At 49.7% G+C, this 16,040-nt stretch overlaps 9 protein-coding genes across 9 annotated transcripts; 3 read left to right on the forward strand and 6 right to left on the reverse strand.

Annotated features, from left to right (window-relative positions):
* Positions 1 to 32: 32 nt before the first annotated feature.
* EI90DRAFT_3118093 (uncharacterized protein) lies at positions 33 to 1,274 on the reverse strand (the record flags this gene model as incomplete). The annotated part of the gene is made up of 6 exons (XM_039063061.1): positions 33 to 251; positions 300 to 586; positions 759 to 847; positions 896 to 992; positions 1,049 to 1,097; positions 1,161 to 1,274. The coding sequence occupies 6 exons, from the start codon at positions 1,272 to 1,274 to the stop codon at positions 33 to 35; spliced, it is 855 nt and encodes a 284-aa protein (XP_038920906.1).
* A 102-nt stretch (positions 1,275 to 1,376) lies between these two features.
* Positions 1,377 to 2,737, forward strand: EI90DRAFT_3013111 (WD40-repeat-containing domain protein; the record flags this gene model as incomplete). Its single annotated transcript, XM_039056628.1, has 8 exons — positions 1,377 to 1,424; positions 1,469 to 1,660; positions 1,689 to 1,848; positions 1,901 to 2,031; positions 2,058 to 2,090; positions 2,145 to 2,389; positions 2,442 to 2,520; positions 2,585 to 2,737. The coding sequence occupies 8 exons, from the start codon at positions 1,377 to 1,379 to the stop codon at positions 2,735 to 2,737; spliced, it is 1,041 nt and encodes a 346-aa protein (XP_038920907.1).
* A 2,892-nt stretch (positions 2,738 to 5,629) lies between these two features.
* EI90DRAFT_3286571 (uncharacterized protein) lies at positions 5,630 to 7,061 on the forward strand (the record flags this gene model as incomplete). Its single annotated transcript, XM_039067016.1, has 6 exons — positions 5,630 to 6,032; positions 6,092 to 6,227; positions 6,284 to 6,320; positions 6,379 to 6,503; positions 6,607 to 6,874; positions 6,967 to 7,061. Exons 1-6 carry the CDS (start codon positions 5,827 to 5,829, stop codon positions 7,059 to 7,061), a joined length of 867 nt encoding a protein of 288 aa, XP_038920908.1. The 5' UTR covers positions 5,630 to 5,826.
* A 1-nt stretch (position 7,062) lies between these two features.
* EI90DRAFT_2449077 (uncharacterized protein) lies at positions 7,063 to 8,705 on the reverse strand. The gene is made up of 7 exons (XM_039053042.1): positions 8,520 to 8,705; positions 8,177 to 8,333; positions 8,028 to 8,102; positions 7,911 to 7,968; positions 7,639 to 7,819; positions 7,353 to 7,500; positions 7,063 to 7,232 (listed from the first exon to the last, which is right to left on the reverse strand). Exons 1-7 carry the CDS (start codon positions 8,610 to 8,612, stop codon positions 7,159 to 7,161), a joined length of 786 nt encoding a protein of 261 aa, XP_038920909.1. The 5' UTR covers positions 8,613 to 8,705; the 3' UTR covers positions 7,063 to 7,158.
* Positions 8,706 to 9,214: 509 nt separating this feature from the next.
* On the reverse strand, positions 9,215 to 10,560 carry EI90DRAFT_2449612 (high mobility group box domain-containing protein). Its single transcript, XM_039053043.1, has 3 exons — positions 10,161 to 10,560; positions 9,761 to 10,081; positions 9,215 to 9,704 (listed from the first exon to the last, which is right to left on the reverse strand). Exons 1-3 carry the CDS (start codon positions 10,320 to 10,322, stop codon positions 9,387 to 9,389), a joined length of 801 nt encoding a protein of 266 aa, XP_038920910.1. The 5' UTR covers positions 10,323 to 10,560; the 3' UTR covers positions 9,215 to 9,386.
* Positions 10,352 to 11,730, reverse strand: EI90DRAFT_2448108 (uncharacterized protein). The gene is made up of 3 exons (XM_039053041.1): positions 11,062 to 11,730; positions 10,749 to 10,854; positions 10,352 to 10,657 (listed from the first exon to the last, which is right to left on the reverse strand). The coding sequence occupies exons 1-3, from the start codon at positions 11,553 to 11,555 to the stop codon at positions 10,631 to 10,633; spliced, it is 627 nt and encodes a 208-aa protein (XP_038920911.1). The 5' UTR covers positions 11,556 to 11,730; the 3' UTR covers positions 10,352 to 10,630.
* A 651-nt stretch (positions 11,731 to 12,381) lies between these two features.
* EI90DRAFT_2908811 (GRIM-19) lies at positions 12,382 to 12,856 on the reverse strand (the record flags this gene model as incomplete). Its single annotated transcript, XM_039054346.1, has 3 exons — positions 12,382 to 12,441; positions 12,508 to 12,649; positions 12,711 to 12,856. The coding sequence occupies 3 exons, from the start codon at positions 12,854 to 12,856 to the stop codon at positions 12,382 to 12,384; spliced, it is 348 nt and encodes a 115-aa protein (XP_038920912.1).
* A 271-nt stretch (positions 12,857 to 13,127) lies between these two features.
* Positions 13,128 to 14,544, forward strand: EI90DRAFT_3013114 (uncharacterized protein; the record flags this gene model as incomplete). The annotated part of the gene is made up of 3 exons (XM_039056629.1): positions 13,128 to 13,146; positions 13,210 to 13,252; positions 13,311 to 14,544. The coding sequence occupies 3 exons, from the start codon at positions 13,128 to 13,130 to the stop codon at positions 14,542 to 14,544; spliced, it is 1,296 nt and encodes a 431-aa protein (XP_038920913.1).
* Positions 14,434 to 16,012, reverse strand: EI90DRAFT_3040100 (TIP41-like family-domain-containing protein). The gene is made up of 5 exons (XM_039058994.1): positions 15,650 to 16,012; positions 15,483 to 15,591; positions 15,281 to 15,427; positions 15,055 to 15,222; positions 14,434 to 14,992 (listed from the first exon to the last, which is right to left on the reverse strand). Exons 1-5 carry the CDS (start codon positions 15,964 to 15,966, stop codon positions 14,813 to 14,815), a joined length of 921 nt encoding a protein of 306 aa, XP_038920914.1. The 5' UTR covers positions 15,967 to 16,012; the 3' UTR covers positions 14,434 to 14,812.
* Between the last annotated feature and the right edge of the window lie 28 nt (positions 16,013 to 16,040).

A 16,040-nucleotide genomic window follows, 5' to 3' on the forward strand; every position in this document is an offset into this window, starting at 1 on the left:
GCGTCGCTTCCCCCCGACAGCTGCGCCCTTCCTCATGCCGCTCTCGTTAGCAATACCACTGTCGGTGCCTTCATCGCTGGTACCCTCGGCCGCGGGATTTCATGCTGGGCCTTTGAGTGGTTCACTTCGAGTTTGACGTTTCGCAGTCTTGACAGCCCCTTCGAAAGTAGAGATAGCACCCAAATGTCACGTATATGAGGGAATGGGACGATTGACTCGTCCAAAAGCACGGGCTCATCACCTGGGATGGACTTCCACGAATATGAGCAGCGAATAACGTCAAACAATAGGTGACGCACCATATAAACGCGAGGGCCTTCAACTAATAAGTCTACCATTCTTCCACGGTTTCCGTCGTCGGAGAAATCTGTGAGGGGGACTCTAACCTTCCGCTTCCCCTCAATCGGGATGCCTTTGGGGCCATATGCGGCAGCTTTTCCGAGGCGAATGAGCCTTCCAACACGCTTCAAATCCCGCTTTTGGTTGATACGAAGTATGATATACTGGATTCCAGAGCTGAGGAATGCGAGGAAAATCAAGACACTGCCGAGACCAGGCCGGAAACGCGAATAATAATAACCAGTGCCTAATTGAGGGAGCAGAAGGCTTAAGCTTAAGTGTACGAAATTTCGTCTTGAATTTCCCGGCTATACGTACCGCGCCACTTTGGGACCCCGTTCTTGTAAAAGAAGTCGTACCTTAAGGGAGATGATTATTACGAGCTGACTCGTATCAATATGAAAAAGCGCGCCTTTTACGACCTGCCTCATCACGGAGGATCTTTGAGATCACCCCAAGCCTCGCATAGCGCTCCTCGGCATCCTTTAGCCCTCGATTTTTGTCGGGACTTGGGGACATTAGCAAAGCCCATGTTGAGGTAGACAAGCACACTCACTGCATCGTGACACTCTTCTTGCGATATGCCTTCCCAATATCAGCGGACGAGGCGCTAGGGCTCACGCCCAAGAACGAGTAGAAGGATGTTGCCTTCCCTGCCAGATGTTCATAAGCATCTTGGAAAAAATCTGGATGTTGTGGACTTGCATACCCTCAGTTGCTTCCAAAGCTGACACTAGGTCAAATATTTCATGATCCTCCTGTGGTCACACGGATGCATGAGCGCGGCATTTGACTCTACAAGTCAAGGTACCTTTGTCCACCTGGATGAGGGAGTTAGCAAGCTGGAACACCTGCGGATTCATGCCACCAAGGACATACGCTGCAGAGAGGGAGGAGAGCACAAGTACCGTGTATATCAAGCGGATGACGTACATCCCCCTTCAAACCACCAGAGGTCGCGAAGTGCCAAAATTTCGAGCTGTCTCGTGGCGCGCCACTCAATTGATGCGTTCACATCACGTTATCATCAACCCAAAATGGCAACATCGTCTGCGCCCAATATTGTGACACCTGGCGATGGGATCGTACGCTCGTCTACCCCGCCAAACCACACAACCTTTGCGTCTAGGCAAATAGTGGTAGGGGTGGTCCAGGATTTTCCTCTTTTCATTTGCCTAACACTGTGTCAGGCTTCGGGTTTCTCCAATTCAAACCAAAGGAAGTCCGCACGAGCTCAAACACGGTGCTATGGAGTTGCGATGGTCGCCGACTCATCTCATGCGGGCATGAAAGAGGAATAAGGGTGTGGACTCCTTCCAATGTGCGTTTACGATATGGCGTGTTGTTAGCGTTACCCTAATGCCGCCCAGTTCGAAGAACGCAGCACTACATCGTTGACAGGCAGTTTAACCAATGCAGTGAACTGTGCAGCAACCCATCCTACCAACCCCGACCTCATCTGTGGTGGAAGCAGACTAGATAAGAAACTCGTTTTTTGGGACCAGAGAAGTGAGTGAATCATGCATCCTGCTCCTTGCTGCTCATCGAACTCCTTCTCCAGGGAAGTCCGATTATCGTGTGGTGGAGCTGACTCAATCAGTTGACCAAATTCAATACTCTCCTGACGGAATTCATATTCTGGCTCGCCATCGCGCGGAAGGCGAAAACCCAGATACAATTTCTTTATACGATGTCAATCTGGAGCCCTCGTCAAAAAGGTGGGGGGAAGCAGCGATAGTTTGAGTGCCCAGGTTTGTCCTAGCGGCTTCTTTTGATTGTATTTGCACTCTTAAGCTGCGCATTAGATAGATCAAGCCACCTTCAATCACACTGGGGAGCTGATTTATCTCGCCGGAGGGTCTGGAAGCATCTCGATCCTGGATTACCCGTCCTTGGAGTATCTGGATCGTGTTATGGGTCACACGAAGTCGTGTCTCTCAATCGGGGTGGATACTCGTGGTCGATACATTGCTTCAGGCGGGAGTGACGCTCTTGTCAACATATGGGACATTCAAGACTGGATTTGTGTCCGCACCATATCGAATGCAGAGTAAGAGAATCTGCAACAGTGGTCTCGCCCCCTATGCTTATCGTTTCTCCAGATCTCCGGTCGTTGCCACAGCATTCTCATGTGATGGAGAATTTATTGCTAGTTCTTCGGAGAGCAACTACATTGACATCGTGAGTCTTTAGCATGCCTTCCTATTCGGCCCCCCATGGCGATCTTCGCTTACTTGTTGTCCAGACTGAATCTGAGACGGGGCTGCACAACACCAGGGTCCCTCAACGAGTCAAGGCCACATCCTTGGCTTGGCACCCTATACAGCAGCAGATTCTGGCCTCTGCTGGGGGAGACAGAAAAGGGGAATCATGGATCAGCTTGTTAGGTCAATCATAAGGGATCGGTGTTTGGCGGGAGAATTGGCATGAGTGAACACCGCTTCATGGAGTGATTTCTAATTCAGTGCATAAACAAATACCCATCTGGGTGATTCATGATCCTAGCTGTTAATGACTATGCTAGATAATCATCAGAAGCAAAACCCGAAGTAGGCTATCTACGGCCATAGGACTTGGGAAGCACCGCATCCCGTCTGATCTGCGAAGTTAAGCCTAGTACTGCTCAGCTAGTACCATGGTAGGGGACTACATGGGAATCCTGGGTGCTGTAGTTTTTTCTTTTCTATCAGCTCCTTGCAATCCTGAACTTCACAGCTGAACCCCTGTCAGCCTAGCTTCGGATTCAATAACACACCTGCCAACTCTTCAACCTTTTTTTCCTGCGCATGATAATTCAGGAAGCTAACATTCGCACTTCAACAGCATCGCGGTGTCTTGTACATTTTTGTGAAGCATAAATGGATACTGTGTCGAATGGTTAGAATGGCCGTTAATTTCAATCAAATAAGTGTTGGAAAAAAAATACGGTTTGTACAACGGATGGCGGACTGGTAAATATAAAGTATATACATTTGACGTAGGCAACAATAAGTAAATGATTCAAGCCTGATTTCAAGCAAGGTAGGAGAGGGGATATAGTATCAGCACTGTTCAGCTTCGAGTTCCCTCTATTATCTTGTAGTTGTCAAACTACCTCCAGGTCCACTACCAACTGCTGGCCGTCTTTCCATCATTGCACAGGGCCTCTCCTTCTTGATTGACCGATGTAAACATGATGAACTGAGTGCCGAGCATCCATTTTCCGAGCAGGCAGATTACGGTGCATTGAGATCCGGTCTAAGAATAAGTTGAAAGGTGATATGCTTGAGAATGGGAAAGATTGGGTTCCGTTTAGTGCGCGATACTCACGCAGCCCTGGTTAACGCATTCCTTCCACCGAACCTACTTAGGTTACGAGCCTTGTGGGATTAACGAAGCTCCTATTTGACACGTTCAGACTCCAAAGCAACGCAACAGCATTCTGAGCCAGAGCAGCGTGTTTCTCGTGGGTGGAGTTGTGTTCGGCACGGCGCCGCGGTGTGACACGGATACTTGGTACACCTTGTGAAGACAAGGTCATCTTACAACATTCATCCGGCGTCTCGAGTTGTGGAAGCTCAGAAAGCATGAACTCCGAGTGCCTGAGATCGAGAATACGAATACCTAGCCCGAAGAAAGCGGAGGATTGTTCCGGTCTGAGTGACAGCCTGGCATTGGACGCATACCCACAAAGGGGGAGAAAGTATCAGATGTAGAGGCGGAGCACGAGCCCGTCATATCGCCGAAATGCACCATATGAAAACTGTCCGAACGATAGCGCTTCAAACGGTCTTCATAAGACAAAACCACATGGCAGGATCTGTTTCTACACTCAGGCCCTCTAAGGGCCATCCAATAGTTGGAGAGATGCTCCGTAATCATCCTGGAAATTTTTCTAGCCATGACCGGAATTGGTGTGGCGTTCCCTTGATCACTGCTCACCTAATGCAAGGGAAGTACCCTTTGTAGGCTACCCTTGATGTCTAGCTGGAAGGGACGCTTACTCGAAACCTATACTGGTAAGCGCGCTGTGAGGCCAGCTTGTCTAATAGTCTCCAAGATAAATGCCATCAGCAAACAGTCTTCAAACGGTTTGAAAACAACAACACGATCATCTCGGTTCATTCCCAGACACTTTTGTTAGAGTGGAACGGCAAAATAACTTGGCTATTTCCTTCACAAGGTAGGTTGGTTAACGGTTAGACCATAGAGCGGACCTGTTGCCCTTTCCGCCTTCCGAGGTCGTTGTACTTGTGGCTGCAGCTTCATTTCATGTGTGATCTAATTACGGGTGAAGGTAATAAGTATGACAATATGACAATCAAATTCGGACAACTCCGCTACAATAAATAAAGCTAAGGTCGCAACTAAACAGCTAGACCTTGTTGACCGATCTGATCGAATATCTGAAGTACTTACATGTAATAAGCTTTTCCGTCGAGTTGATAGGTTATAGATATGGCTCTTTGTTTTAAGTAGAGGTTTGAAACAAAATCCGTATCCGGCGGTTAGAAATCCGCGGATATGCGGATCATTATAATCCAGAAATTGCATTTTGTTCGAATGGCCTCGACGAGAGCTTTCTAACAGTGCTTGGAAAAATTGGAACAAAAAAATTATGAAAACATAGGAGAGGTGTCTAGGACAGTGGGAAACATTGAATCCGCAGATTAGAAACCGCAGATACTATCCTCTCAAAAGCCAAATCCGTATCCGCGGATTTTCTGCGGATATCCAATCCGAAGCAACCACCAAACCACATAAAAAAACAGAGTCACTTGCACACCCAAGACAGGACTGAAAGGCCAACAGGCTGACCAACCGAATCATAAAAATGAGAACCAGACGGAGAGAGTACTATGAAATGGATCATGAGGCCACACATGAATTTCATACGATAGATAAGAGACTCAATAACCAGAACAGTATTCTGCGCGACAATATTTTTTAATGCTTGGGATCATTGAATGTTCAATGAGAATACTGGCAGAGATCATATACTATTGTATGGAGATGTATCAGAAAGAATTGCTGGAGATCACTGGGGCGGACGTAGGAGAGCTTCCGAAATCTGAGTGCCTTACACATTCAATATCTGCCTGATATAGCAGCGTACCAATCCAGACCCCTGGAAGGGTGGGGGAGACTAGATAGAGGAGTGGCTGTTCAGCAATTTTTGGATGAACATCCTGCGGCTTGAGACAGTATGCAGGGAGAAACTCGGCAGAGAGAAATGCATATATAACGAACAAAAGCAGCGCGATAACTTGCAGGGACTGTAAGAAGGGTTGCGTACGATGCTCAAGGAAAGAGGGCAACGACGGATTCAACGGAACAAGCGCACATGTTCAGTTCAAGAAGGACGGTTATATAGACGCCGAGTTGCCTGAACTTCAATTTCATTTTGGACAGCTCTACAGCCTTTTCATCGCGGATGTATAAATATCTTTATCCGGCATCTCCTCCCAGTGCTTGCTTCCACCACCCCTCTAAGCAATCGCAAACACAATGGCCCCAACAGAGAAAGCGCACATGAAATTCTTTTTCGACATTTCCTCCCCATACAGCAATCTCGCATTCAACGTCATAGTTAGGTGGGTAGTAGCGCTCACCTCATGCGCGGCGCTTCACAATATGCTCATACTCCTGACTTCTAACCCCCCGCTTCTCTCAGATATAGGAAGGCTTGGAACATGGATATCGAGTTCTTTCCTGTGGGCATCTGTGCGCTTGATCTTCTGAGTTTATGAAAAGCTGATCTGAGCGTTTCCAGATTTTCCTCGGTAGGCCACAAGTCACATAAACCTTCTCCAACTCTGAGGGCGACATTTTCAGGAGGTGTAATGGTCTTCTCTGGTAACCAAGCCCCTTCAGCGGACCCCAATCAGAGGCAGATGATTGAATACGTGGTAAGATCAAAGCCCATTAGTTTTCACACTTTATTTAACCCCCCCCCCTATCGCAGCGAACAGACGGTGCACGTCTGTCCGATCGCTTTGGAGGCGCGTTTTCACCGTATCTCACAAGCGGTCTGATGTTTGCTAACTGAATTCATTACAGTCGACCTTCGCTCCCCACCTGGACACCCTATGCAGACCACAAGCTTGAACAAAATAAGATTTCTCCGAGCCGTAAAGGCGGAAAAAAGCCCTGAAATTCTTGAAGAATGTATTCGGTTGATTTTTGTACGTTGTTTCTTATCCTTATCACTCATGAGCTGAAGTCATGCTCACAATGTCCCCTCTCCTACTTCCCCTTCTTCATCACACCACAATCACACGCAAAAAGTTGGAGTTCTACAGCACGCAAACCGATTACCGCAAGGAAGAGTTTTGGGATTGCCTTGTTCCCATGCTCTCACGTGAGGAGGTAGCCCGGCTACGGAAACTGTCGCAAACCGACGAACACAAGGAAGGGGTCAAGACCGATGTCGCCCATGTTGTTACAAATTATGGGATGTTTGGTGCACCTTGGATGGTTGTGCGACGGCCCTCCGACGGGGCGGAGGATGTTTTCTTCGGCACGGATAAGCTGGATTCTATTGCTTGGTGGCTTGGTATGCAACCCTTTCCTCCTGACGAATGCCTATCCCAGAATCCCCCCCTCCCCCCGCAATTATTCACGAATGTTCCCTTTCTTTTGGTATAGGTCCAGGGTACAAATGGAATGGACCCTACCCAGATGGCTCAAATCCCTTTTCGATAACCATGCCACCTCGTCAAGGTCAAGACGCCAGGTTATAACGAGAACGGAATTGCTGAAAACACATTCTGTTTCCCCCTCTGTTGATCTCTTATTCCCGCGTATGCCTTCATATTCAAAGACTTCGGAACCAGTGGTTCAGCCTTGTTGCATTACTAATCTTTGCCCGGTTTGATCGGAAGGCCTTTGCCTGCAATCCGTGATATATATATATGTGTGTAGGTACGGCTGACTGTCACCACACCAGGATCACCTTGTGATTCAAGTCCCTAGTCCATCCCTCTCTCACCTTCACGGACCTTCGATGCCGCCAGCTGATTCTTCTCAAGCACCGTAACCTTCTAGGAATGTCCCATCTTTCAGGAAGCGAATATCCCAAGGTCCCTGAGTGGTGAAATTCGCCAGTTTGTAAAAAGCGATTGCATGGCCGGCTCCGGATAGTTTGTAACCCGGAAAGACCATTTGTGTTCTTGATAAAACCTGTATCACAATGCGAGCAGTGCGCAACAATCATCAGTCATCGTTTCATCAAGAACTTCAACAATCACCAGGGACGGCCGGCCGGCGGCTTCCATTTTCTCTCGAAAACGAAAGGGGAAGGATTTTTTTGTCCCTCACCTGGGATGGAAAGTAGAATTGGACTCCCGTATCTTTGAACACTTGGCTCAAATAGTCCATAAAATAACGTTGTTGGACTTTGGCAAGTGCGACTCCGAGTTCTTCTGTCCTCGCTTTGGAGATAGAATCAGCATGACCCGTGGCCATGAAAACCCGCTTTTGATCGGGGATTTTGGCGAAGCTTCATGCATAAAAAGGCGTGTGTTCACACGACATGCAATTTGAAATATTAATTGTTGCCCTCGTCAGCGTGTTGGATACGATCATCTTACCTTTTCATTGCCCAACGAGCTGTTTCAAACATGGAATAGAAACCTATCTCCTGGCATACTGTGCATGATTGGTCATCTTCGAACCCATCGATAAGACTTGGAGAACAAGGGGCTCACTTTGCATGTTGGACAAAGAAATGGAGAGCGGATCTCCGTACTTCGTCGGTGCTTCAATTTCCTGTTCAACAACACCTATGTAAAATGGAGATCAACACCTGCGGGGGCACAAGCACTCAATTAGACAACGCCGGCCTCAGGATACTCACCATTATAAATAATCACATTAGGCAAATCCTTGGCGAAAAACGCATTATCAAGCGTGCCCATCACAGATCCGGAGCTCGTCAGCTCTATGAAAAACGTCCGATACCCTAATTCCTCGGCCTCTAGCCAACGTGGACTTCGGTTGCCCACCACGACATTCTGTGACCATTCACCCGATGGGCAGGGCAGGCGGGCAGATTAGATTAGAGAGAGTGTGTGTGCGTGTGCGTGTGCGTGTGTGTAAACGACCCAAAGGGAAAAGCAAGGACATTGATCTGCGTCAGCCTCCAAGCGTGGGTAGGGGCACACCCTTCTCCCGGTGCCGAGATGCCTTGAAATACTCACCCAGCCTCTATCAAGAAACTCTTTGACGGCAATGATACCAATATTACGTCCAGCGCCCAAGATCAGCACGGTAGGCTTTCGAACGCCGCCCATGAAGCCCGTGGAGGAGGCTGAGTGTTCTAGCGGTTTGGAGGGTGGCGGTCGTAGGAAGAAAAACGACCGAGTCACATATCCTAGCGCATCAGCCCCATATGTATATGGCTGTTAACAGCCGCGTGGGGAAGCAATAGTTTCGTTTTTTTTTGTTCCTTTGCGGGCGAGTTCTCATTCAGTGACTGGTCAAGCTTTCCATATAAGGTCATCGCAGCTTCCATGACTTGCTTATGTCAGCAAGCGGCGCCAAACGGCAACCATGTTGAACGATTTACCTTGCCGCGCGCTGGAGAATGATCCATCGCGAGCTCATGTATTGGACCGTCGTGTATTCTGGCATACATGCACAAAGATGAAATGCAGGAGTGAAGCTGTCCATGGTGAGGGGGTACAGAGTGAAATATGAGCGCTGGATCGGTGGATGAAACATGGAGAATCAAACAGGGGAGGGGGATTAGGGGAATTCACAGGAAACGACAAACGGAAGTAAGCATCATGCAAATTTGGTAAGCAGCGAGCCAAACGCTGGGGTCAGGACAAAAAGTTCATAACGTTAGTGGTTGAACAGCGGAAAAAGCAGGAGAACGAAGTCAGAAGATACATGGGGGACTGAAGATGGCGAACAGGGAAGGTCATGAGAGAGGCCGTCGTAAAGTCAAAACAAAGCTCAAAGAATACGGTAGTCGTGGAAGCGGTCCCGAAAGGGGCATTATGTGCGATAAATAAAGGGTATCAGGGGTCGTTACAATTGCGAATCGAGATGAAGCGGAGGATTCAGTACTGCACACGCCTACAGGAGTCCTCCTCAAGCGCATCATGGAAGTCTTCCTGACTCAATGAGTTACGATGACTCGATTCATGGTTATTGCTGCCCGATGAAGATGTTCCGGCGTGTGAAGGTGACATCTTCGGCGACGCAGGCACAGCACTGCTGATGACGAAAGGATCTTCGAGAGACAATTGTTCAATGCCAATGAAATGCCCAGATAAGAAGTCAGGAGATCCCTCAAAACCATCGGAGAAGGTGTCTTCGTATTCACGTCGGGCGGCTTCGTATTTGAGTTTTTCTTGTTCCGCTCGCGCAAGGAATGGCTAAACATCGGATTCGTTATGTGCCCGCACCGGAATGAGGATTCATCAAGTCCTACCTTCTTCTCTTCATCCGACATGCTCCTCCATTTGGCAGCCGCGAGAACGCTTTGCCTTGTCGTTCCGGTCTCATCACCAAAAACTTCCTTGATCAGTTCAGGACTCGATCTTATCTTTTGCAGAAACATGAAGTAAGCCGATAACGGCTTCTTCGGTGCATTTGGATCCTTCATGTTTGCTTTCCTTGATTTACCATCCTTTCGCTGAGCCGTGCGAAACTGGTTTTCTGCCCTAACATCTTGAGGGGTAAGAGTCCTCTCCCAGGCTTGCATCTGGCGGTCTCGCTCAGCTTTCGCCGCCTGGGCACGACGTTTGAAAGGCTGGGAACCCATAAAATCAATTAGGGCAAAGGTCGCACGATAAGGAAATCAAAGCTGATAAGAATTAATCAGAGCATACCTCACGCTGTTCAGCACTTAAACCCTTGTATTGCTGGGCGAGTTCCTTTGCAGCCTGAGCAACATTAAGCTTCTGATCTGGATATCGTGACCGATACAAGTGTAAATGATCGGTGAAGTAAATCTGCCACGTCGATGGTGCTGCCTTCGGCGGGCATAACATTGACTTCTTAGGGGCTGGATAGGGGCGCAAGCGTCGCGGTTGGGCGGGCCGTCGTGAGATCGGGCGGATTAAGGAGGAAGAATCATATGAAAATCCACCATCAGCCACATTCAGGACGTGTCAGAGTGGAAACAACCTACAGTTGTCTTTCGAGTCTCGTTTCCGTTTCTTCTTCTGATTTTCATCGCTTTCATTGTCTAGTACCGGTTCTGGAGAACTAGTTGCCGCAGCCGGAGCGCTGGTGCCCGAGTACCGCACTTGACTGAAGACGGGACTCGAAGGTAATGGAGAAGGGGCAGCGCAGGGGCTCATTGATAAACTTGCCATTTGAACAGCTGGCGTTCGATTAACTGGGGGAGAGAAGGCGACTTTGGTGCTTGGGGGTGATGATGGGGATATGCCGTGATGCGCTGGACTGTAAAAAACATCGGTTTCTGAACGCCGGATCGGGCGACGCCTTATGGGCCTTGGCGACGTGTCCGAATGCCAGTCGGCTCTTAATGGTGAATGCTCGCCCCCAGAGGACCCCGACCTGGAGTGTGAAGTAAATCGGTTGAGTGGCCGGAAGTCAGGCACGTTCGTCGGCAGCGAAGAAGACAGGTTCGGGGGCTTAGATGGAGGAAACTCGGGGCCATGTCCGTCTGTCGACGGTAACGAGGAGGATGGGGTTAAGGGGAACGGAAGGCTGCTAGGCGCCGATAGTGGAGTGTACGATGAGTCGGAAGGAGGATATACTGACGACGAACTCCCCTGTTCCGGAGGCGACGGTGAATGTAGATAAGATGGATCTGACTGTGCCTGAGAGAATTGGAAGTTCATGTGAGTGTTGTGCTCCCCCGTGGGGGTGGGGGACCACGACCACTCAATATCATCGAAAAGATCAAATGACTGGTTAGATTGGGCGTTGGGTACGATGGCGCTTGGGGGATAAGGGGCTGCAGAGGCATCGGTTGGGGAATGATGCTCGGGAGGCATGGTAGTAAGCGATAGCGGCATAGGTCGAGAGACAGGATGTGGCCGAGAAGCATACTCGGCAGGGAATGCCTGGTAGTCAGGTGTGTGTGCGAAGCGATGCATAGGGGTGTGCGCAGCGGGGAGGTCGCCTTTGGGCGAAGCCAGGGATGCCTTGGGGAATAGTCTTGAGGGATGGAAGGGGGATGCGGGGCAATGTTGGCAACGACGGATGGTCGATAGTAAGACTAATGAGGGATGAGTGCGAAGGGAACGGTGCATTCGCGCACTCAGGAGCAGCCCACATTAAGGCCCAATTCAATTCTATGCGGCAGTTTCCGGCTGGGCGCTTGCGTCTAATTTCTCATGAACCTTGGATCCGCCGGCGCTTATCATGCATTGCACAATATGCACTTTTTGCACAAGGCACAAGAGTGTTGTTTCTGGAGATTGCCATTGTCACCCCAGGTCGGGCATGGCTGTTGTCCCACCGGCCGAATGTGTTGCTGCTTCGGGACGCAGCGATTTCCGAGTGACAAACTCAAATGAGAATTGAGTTGAACACGCCATCTCCGCTTGTCCCACACCTACAAAGGGACGGCAGTCTCATTCCCCATGGCCTCCGCCTCATGAGAACAATGAAGATTATCCATCTGATCACTGATCTCACCGATGAGAACACGCCGAGAAGGCATGCACTCGCGCCATGTCGGGCGATTCAATGCATACATCTCCATTTCATCGAAACAGCTGACTTTGATGATTTGGGAGGGCAAACAAACCCACGTTGTTCATTTCCGCTCACGAGAACCGCAATGGCCAAAAAGGCAATCAGGTCGGGTCCAAGATTCATCGAGCCATGTGGATGGATCCGGCGATACGTTGCTGCCCACCGAATAGCCTCAAGGTACAGAAGGTGGCGGTCGAGTGGCTTGCCAACTTGATGATAACACGGATTCTGCATTGAAAGTGTTTCAGCAAATTTGTTTCAGGTTAAGAAGCCCTTAGTTGACGAGGCAGCAGCTTTCTAGAATTATGCCGAGCTGGTCAAAGTGTAAGGCAGGAGGACGTTTTTGCTTCCAAAGTCTCCGTTACAGTGCAAATGGGTCTATAGCAATACGATCCTATCACTTGGTCGACGATCGCCATGATACACACTCTTTCCAGCCTACACGACAATCCCCGTTTGACGTTTGAGCAAATGTCAATCAATCTAACAGCTGAAATTGCATACCTCCCATCCTTTCACGTCTTTCATGATCTCCCGTTCGCGTGTTATCTGAGCCTGCTGACGCCGATAGGCATCCCGATCATTTTCGGCCAGAATAAGTGGGGTAAGGTGGATACGGGACCAGATGTTTTCACGCTTCAGCTCACTGCGAACGGAAAGTGGAACCCATGGGAAAAGGTGGTCAATCGGGAACGCGTTCTACACACCGCTTCTCCAAGTTGCCCTGGCCAACTCGATAAAACCCATAGGCGCAGATAGCCGTAACGCCGGCCAAGATAACTGCACCGCTAGGCCCTCTGAGGGGTAAATTACGTTTGTATCGAAGGGCTTCATAACCACCAGGCGGCGGCATATCCCTACGGGACGTGCTTGCTTATCAGCAGCCTCTCTCTCGCGCGCACTATTGTAACATACTGCCTAAACGCCTGCGAAGACACTGCAACAAACCGGCATCAGACGTAAAGAAAAGGCCATTTAGGCGCTGGTCGCAACTCACTGTTGGCTACTGAATACTGGCAATTGCCGTCAATTTGCATCCGAACAGCGCAAATCCTTCAGCGTGCCAAAACTACTCTTCGCGCTCTCCCATTTCAGCGTTTCCCTCTTTTTTGAACTATTTAACAATGGGAAAGTGGGCACCTGGTCAGTTAGGAGCGTATGAATATTGTATTGGGGTTATTAACTTGAAGCTTGGGATTCTCATAGGTCATTACGACGATGTCCTTATTATCAAGCTCAAGAAAATATTGTCAGTAAACGCGTTCGAATCGCGTCTCGCCTGGAAAGATTGCTTATAGTTGCCGTAGCGCCCGCGCCCTGGAGTTGAATGAGTTTACGAGACGCGATGACTTAAACCGTCGTGGAGAAAGTGGCGACTCATCAAAGCGCCCATTGTTCACTTTTGAACAATTTACTGCTGAGCTTGATGATAGCGACCCTTTCGTTCTCGGTTTAATTGGTGTTTTGGTGAAAGTGGGTGTTTATTGGCCTTTTTGCCTTCCATTCCACCCTGAAGATGCCGCTGTGCAGGAGGTGGCATCCCGGCGCGATCGTCAGGGGACTGGTGTATCACCCCATGATCCCACCACAGGCCGTATCTCGGAGCCCTCAGAAATCGCACTCAGAGCGCTGTTAGACTCCTCATCTGCGGTGGATGCCGGTTCATCCGGTGGCTGGGCATCTCGCGCCTTCAATAACGCGGATTCATCCCACCCGGAAGGGAATTGGTTGCAACGGCTCGAGGAAATACATGGGCGGGAAGTTTCGCGGTATGATGATGTAGTGATGTCAGAGCCATCATATACCCCGCCATCAAATGCCGGGGCGGCTGATTACTGGACGGGACACTGGGAAGATGTCACTCCGCCAGTGGCCCCTCGTTCACCTGATCCATCCACTGGATCCAGTGTTCTTGTTGGTCGTCGCCGTGCTCTTCAAAGAGCGCGCACTGCGGAATTCGCATCGCATACATCACGACGAAGGTCTAGTCAACGGATAGGGCTGTTAGATGAACGCAATCGAGATGGTGAGGCCGGGGATGATGACCCTCTTTCGGGTATTCCTACACCAACCCTTCTCGTTCGGCCCCCCGGTGGGAGAGAAAGGCGTGGTTATGATGCTGTGCGAGACGCAGCCATGCGAGAGAGTGGTTCCTCTGAGCTCGGGCCCCGATCCAGCGAGGGCCCGCATTGGGTCCCGCCCAGACTGCCCTCTCCCAGCGACCATGATTCGGCGTTGACGAGTCGCGCCCTTCTACTCCGATCACGCACTCCCATTGCCCCTGCATCGCAAGGAGGCCCCACTAGGACGCTACGTCGAGGTGGTCTCCGAGCGCCTGAACTTGAGTTGGTCTCAAGGTTCCATTCCCCGCCCCCTCGCCCTTTGGCTGTATACCGGTCGCCATCTCCCATGTACTCGCCCCTCACTCCTAGTGATCGTCCTGCAGGTGCAAGTGCCGTGCCAACGTCTGTGGCAGGAGAACCCCCGACTGTCGTCGTCCAGCTTGGCACTCCTCGTTCACTCTCTCCTAGCGAGAATTAAAAAAAGCGTGTTGACTTGACGCACTATTCAACATTCCGGATACCACTACCAGATTCGTGCCTTACAAGGAGCTTTGTTATGGACTTGGGACAAGCATTTATCTATGGGCTCTCCATTAGATAGAGCGATCATGGTAATCTCTCCTAACTTCGAGTTCTTGTATCCTGCCCTTTATTTGGGATACCCGGACTGGGTTTCCTCTGTGTTTGTACTGTAACAACTCTGTACAAAAAAGCTTTATTTATCCTCTTTCTTTGCCTGGACAGAATCAAGAATGTTGTAGGGGATCACGGTCTAGGTAGCAAACTTCGAGTGTAGTTCCTAACGCCCTCCAGCCAGATAGGCCAGGTAGGCGGGGATCCTGGGTCTTTGATTTTGGCATCGAGGTTATTACTTTTGCAACGAAGTTCGGATCATTCAGAGGAGAAAGGTCCGGTGTCGGTAGGAACTGGTCGTAGAGCAGATCTGATAAATGCAGAACGTCATTTGGTACCGATTAATGTGCCGCACCTGCTTGACACTAGCATAAGGAGCTTCCCATCCATTTGTCTCTCGCACAATGATCGGAGGGCTAGAAGCAAAGGAATGATATATCCTGGTATCGAACAGTCTGAATAAGACTCCGTCGACGCGAAGGAAGAACCTCGACAGGATAAAGAATGAAGTTGGCATTACGCGCTGTACAAACTTATGTTATTTGAATGCGGGAGGGGCTGAACTTCGGGAGGGAACGAACGACGCGTGTCAGAAGGAAAGCACATCCGTTATCGTGGAGCTCATCCTCAAAGAGAGGGATTTCGGAGTAGAAGAGAATTGGGTCTGGTCTCGAGAGTTCCTCAGTAGGGATCCGATGCAAAACGTTCTCGGGGTCGCCTGGATTAAACTGCGAAGCACTTACTGCTCAAACACTCCTCTGCATCGTGCGACGCGAAACTCACTTTGAACTCGCCTTTTGAGATATGTCCAGGATATGTTGTCGTAAACGTCCAATCAAATGGCTTAGCTTGCACAGTCGGGGGCATTGGGTTTGCCGACGCAGAGCCTGTCCTTGATATTTCCAGCGTTGGCGGATATTTAATTCTTATAGATGATCAGGGGAGCTAACCGGCTCTGTAGCCATTCCTTGGCATAGCCGACCTTAACGCCGCCGTCCCCATGTTCAAGCTCACCCAACTTCACAGGCCCAAGAGCTCCCAGAGCATTGAAAGTGTATTCAAATGTCATAATCTTGTTGGAGATGACTAGGGAATTGGTTCCAAAGAGCATCTCAGGCATCGGCAATCCATTGAGGGAATCCTGGATGACACTGAGCTCTTGAGCATTTGAAATTGGACGCAGCATAGCAGAAATAGTCCAGGAAGGCAAGGAAATGCTGCTAGACCCTTCAACCGTGGAAGTGACCTCATGCTCGATGGTTGTCATTGCGAAGACGTGGAGAGCTTGCCAAGATCTTGCTCCCGGAAAGCGCCGTTCCGCGATTGGCTTCTCCCCGCAGT

The sequence above is a fragment of the Cantharellus anzutake genome (assembly GCF_015039405.1).
Source record: "Cantharellus anzutake strain C23 chromosome Unknown EI90scaffold_7, whole genome shotgun sequence".
Taxonomy (NCBI): Eukaryota; Fungi; Basidiomycota; class Agaricomycetes; order Cantharellales; family Hydnaceae; genus Cantharellus; species Cantharellus anzutake.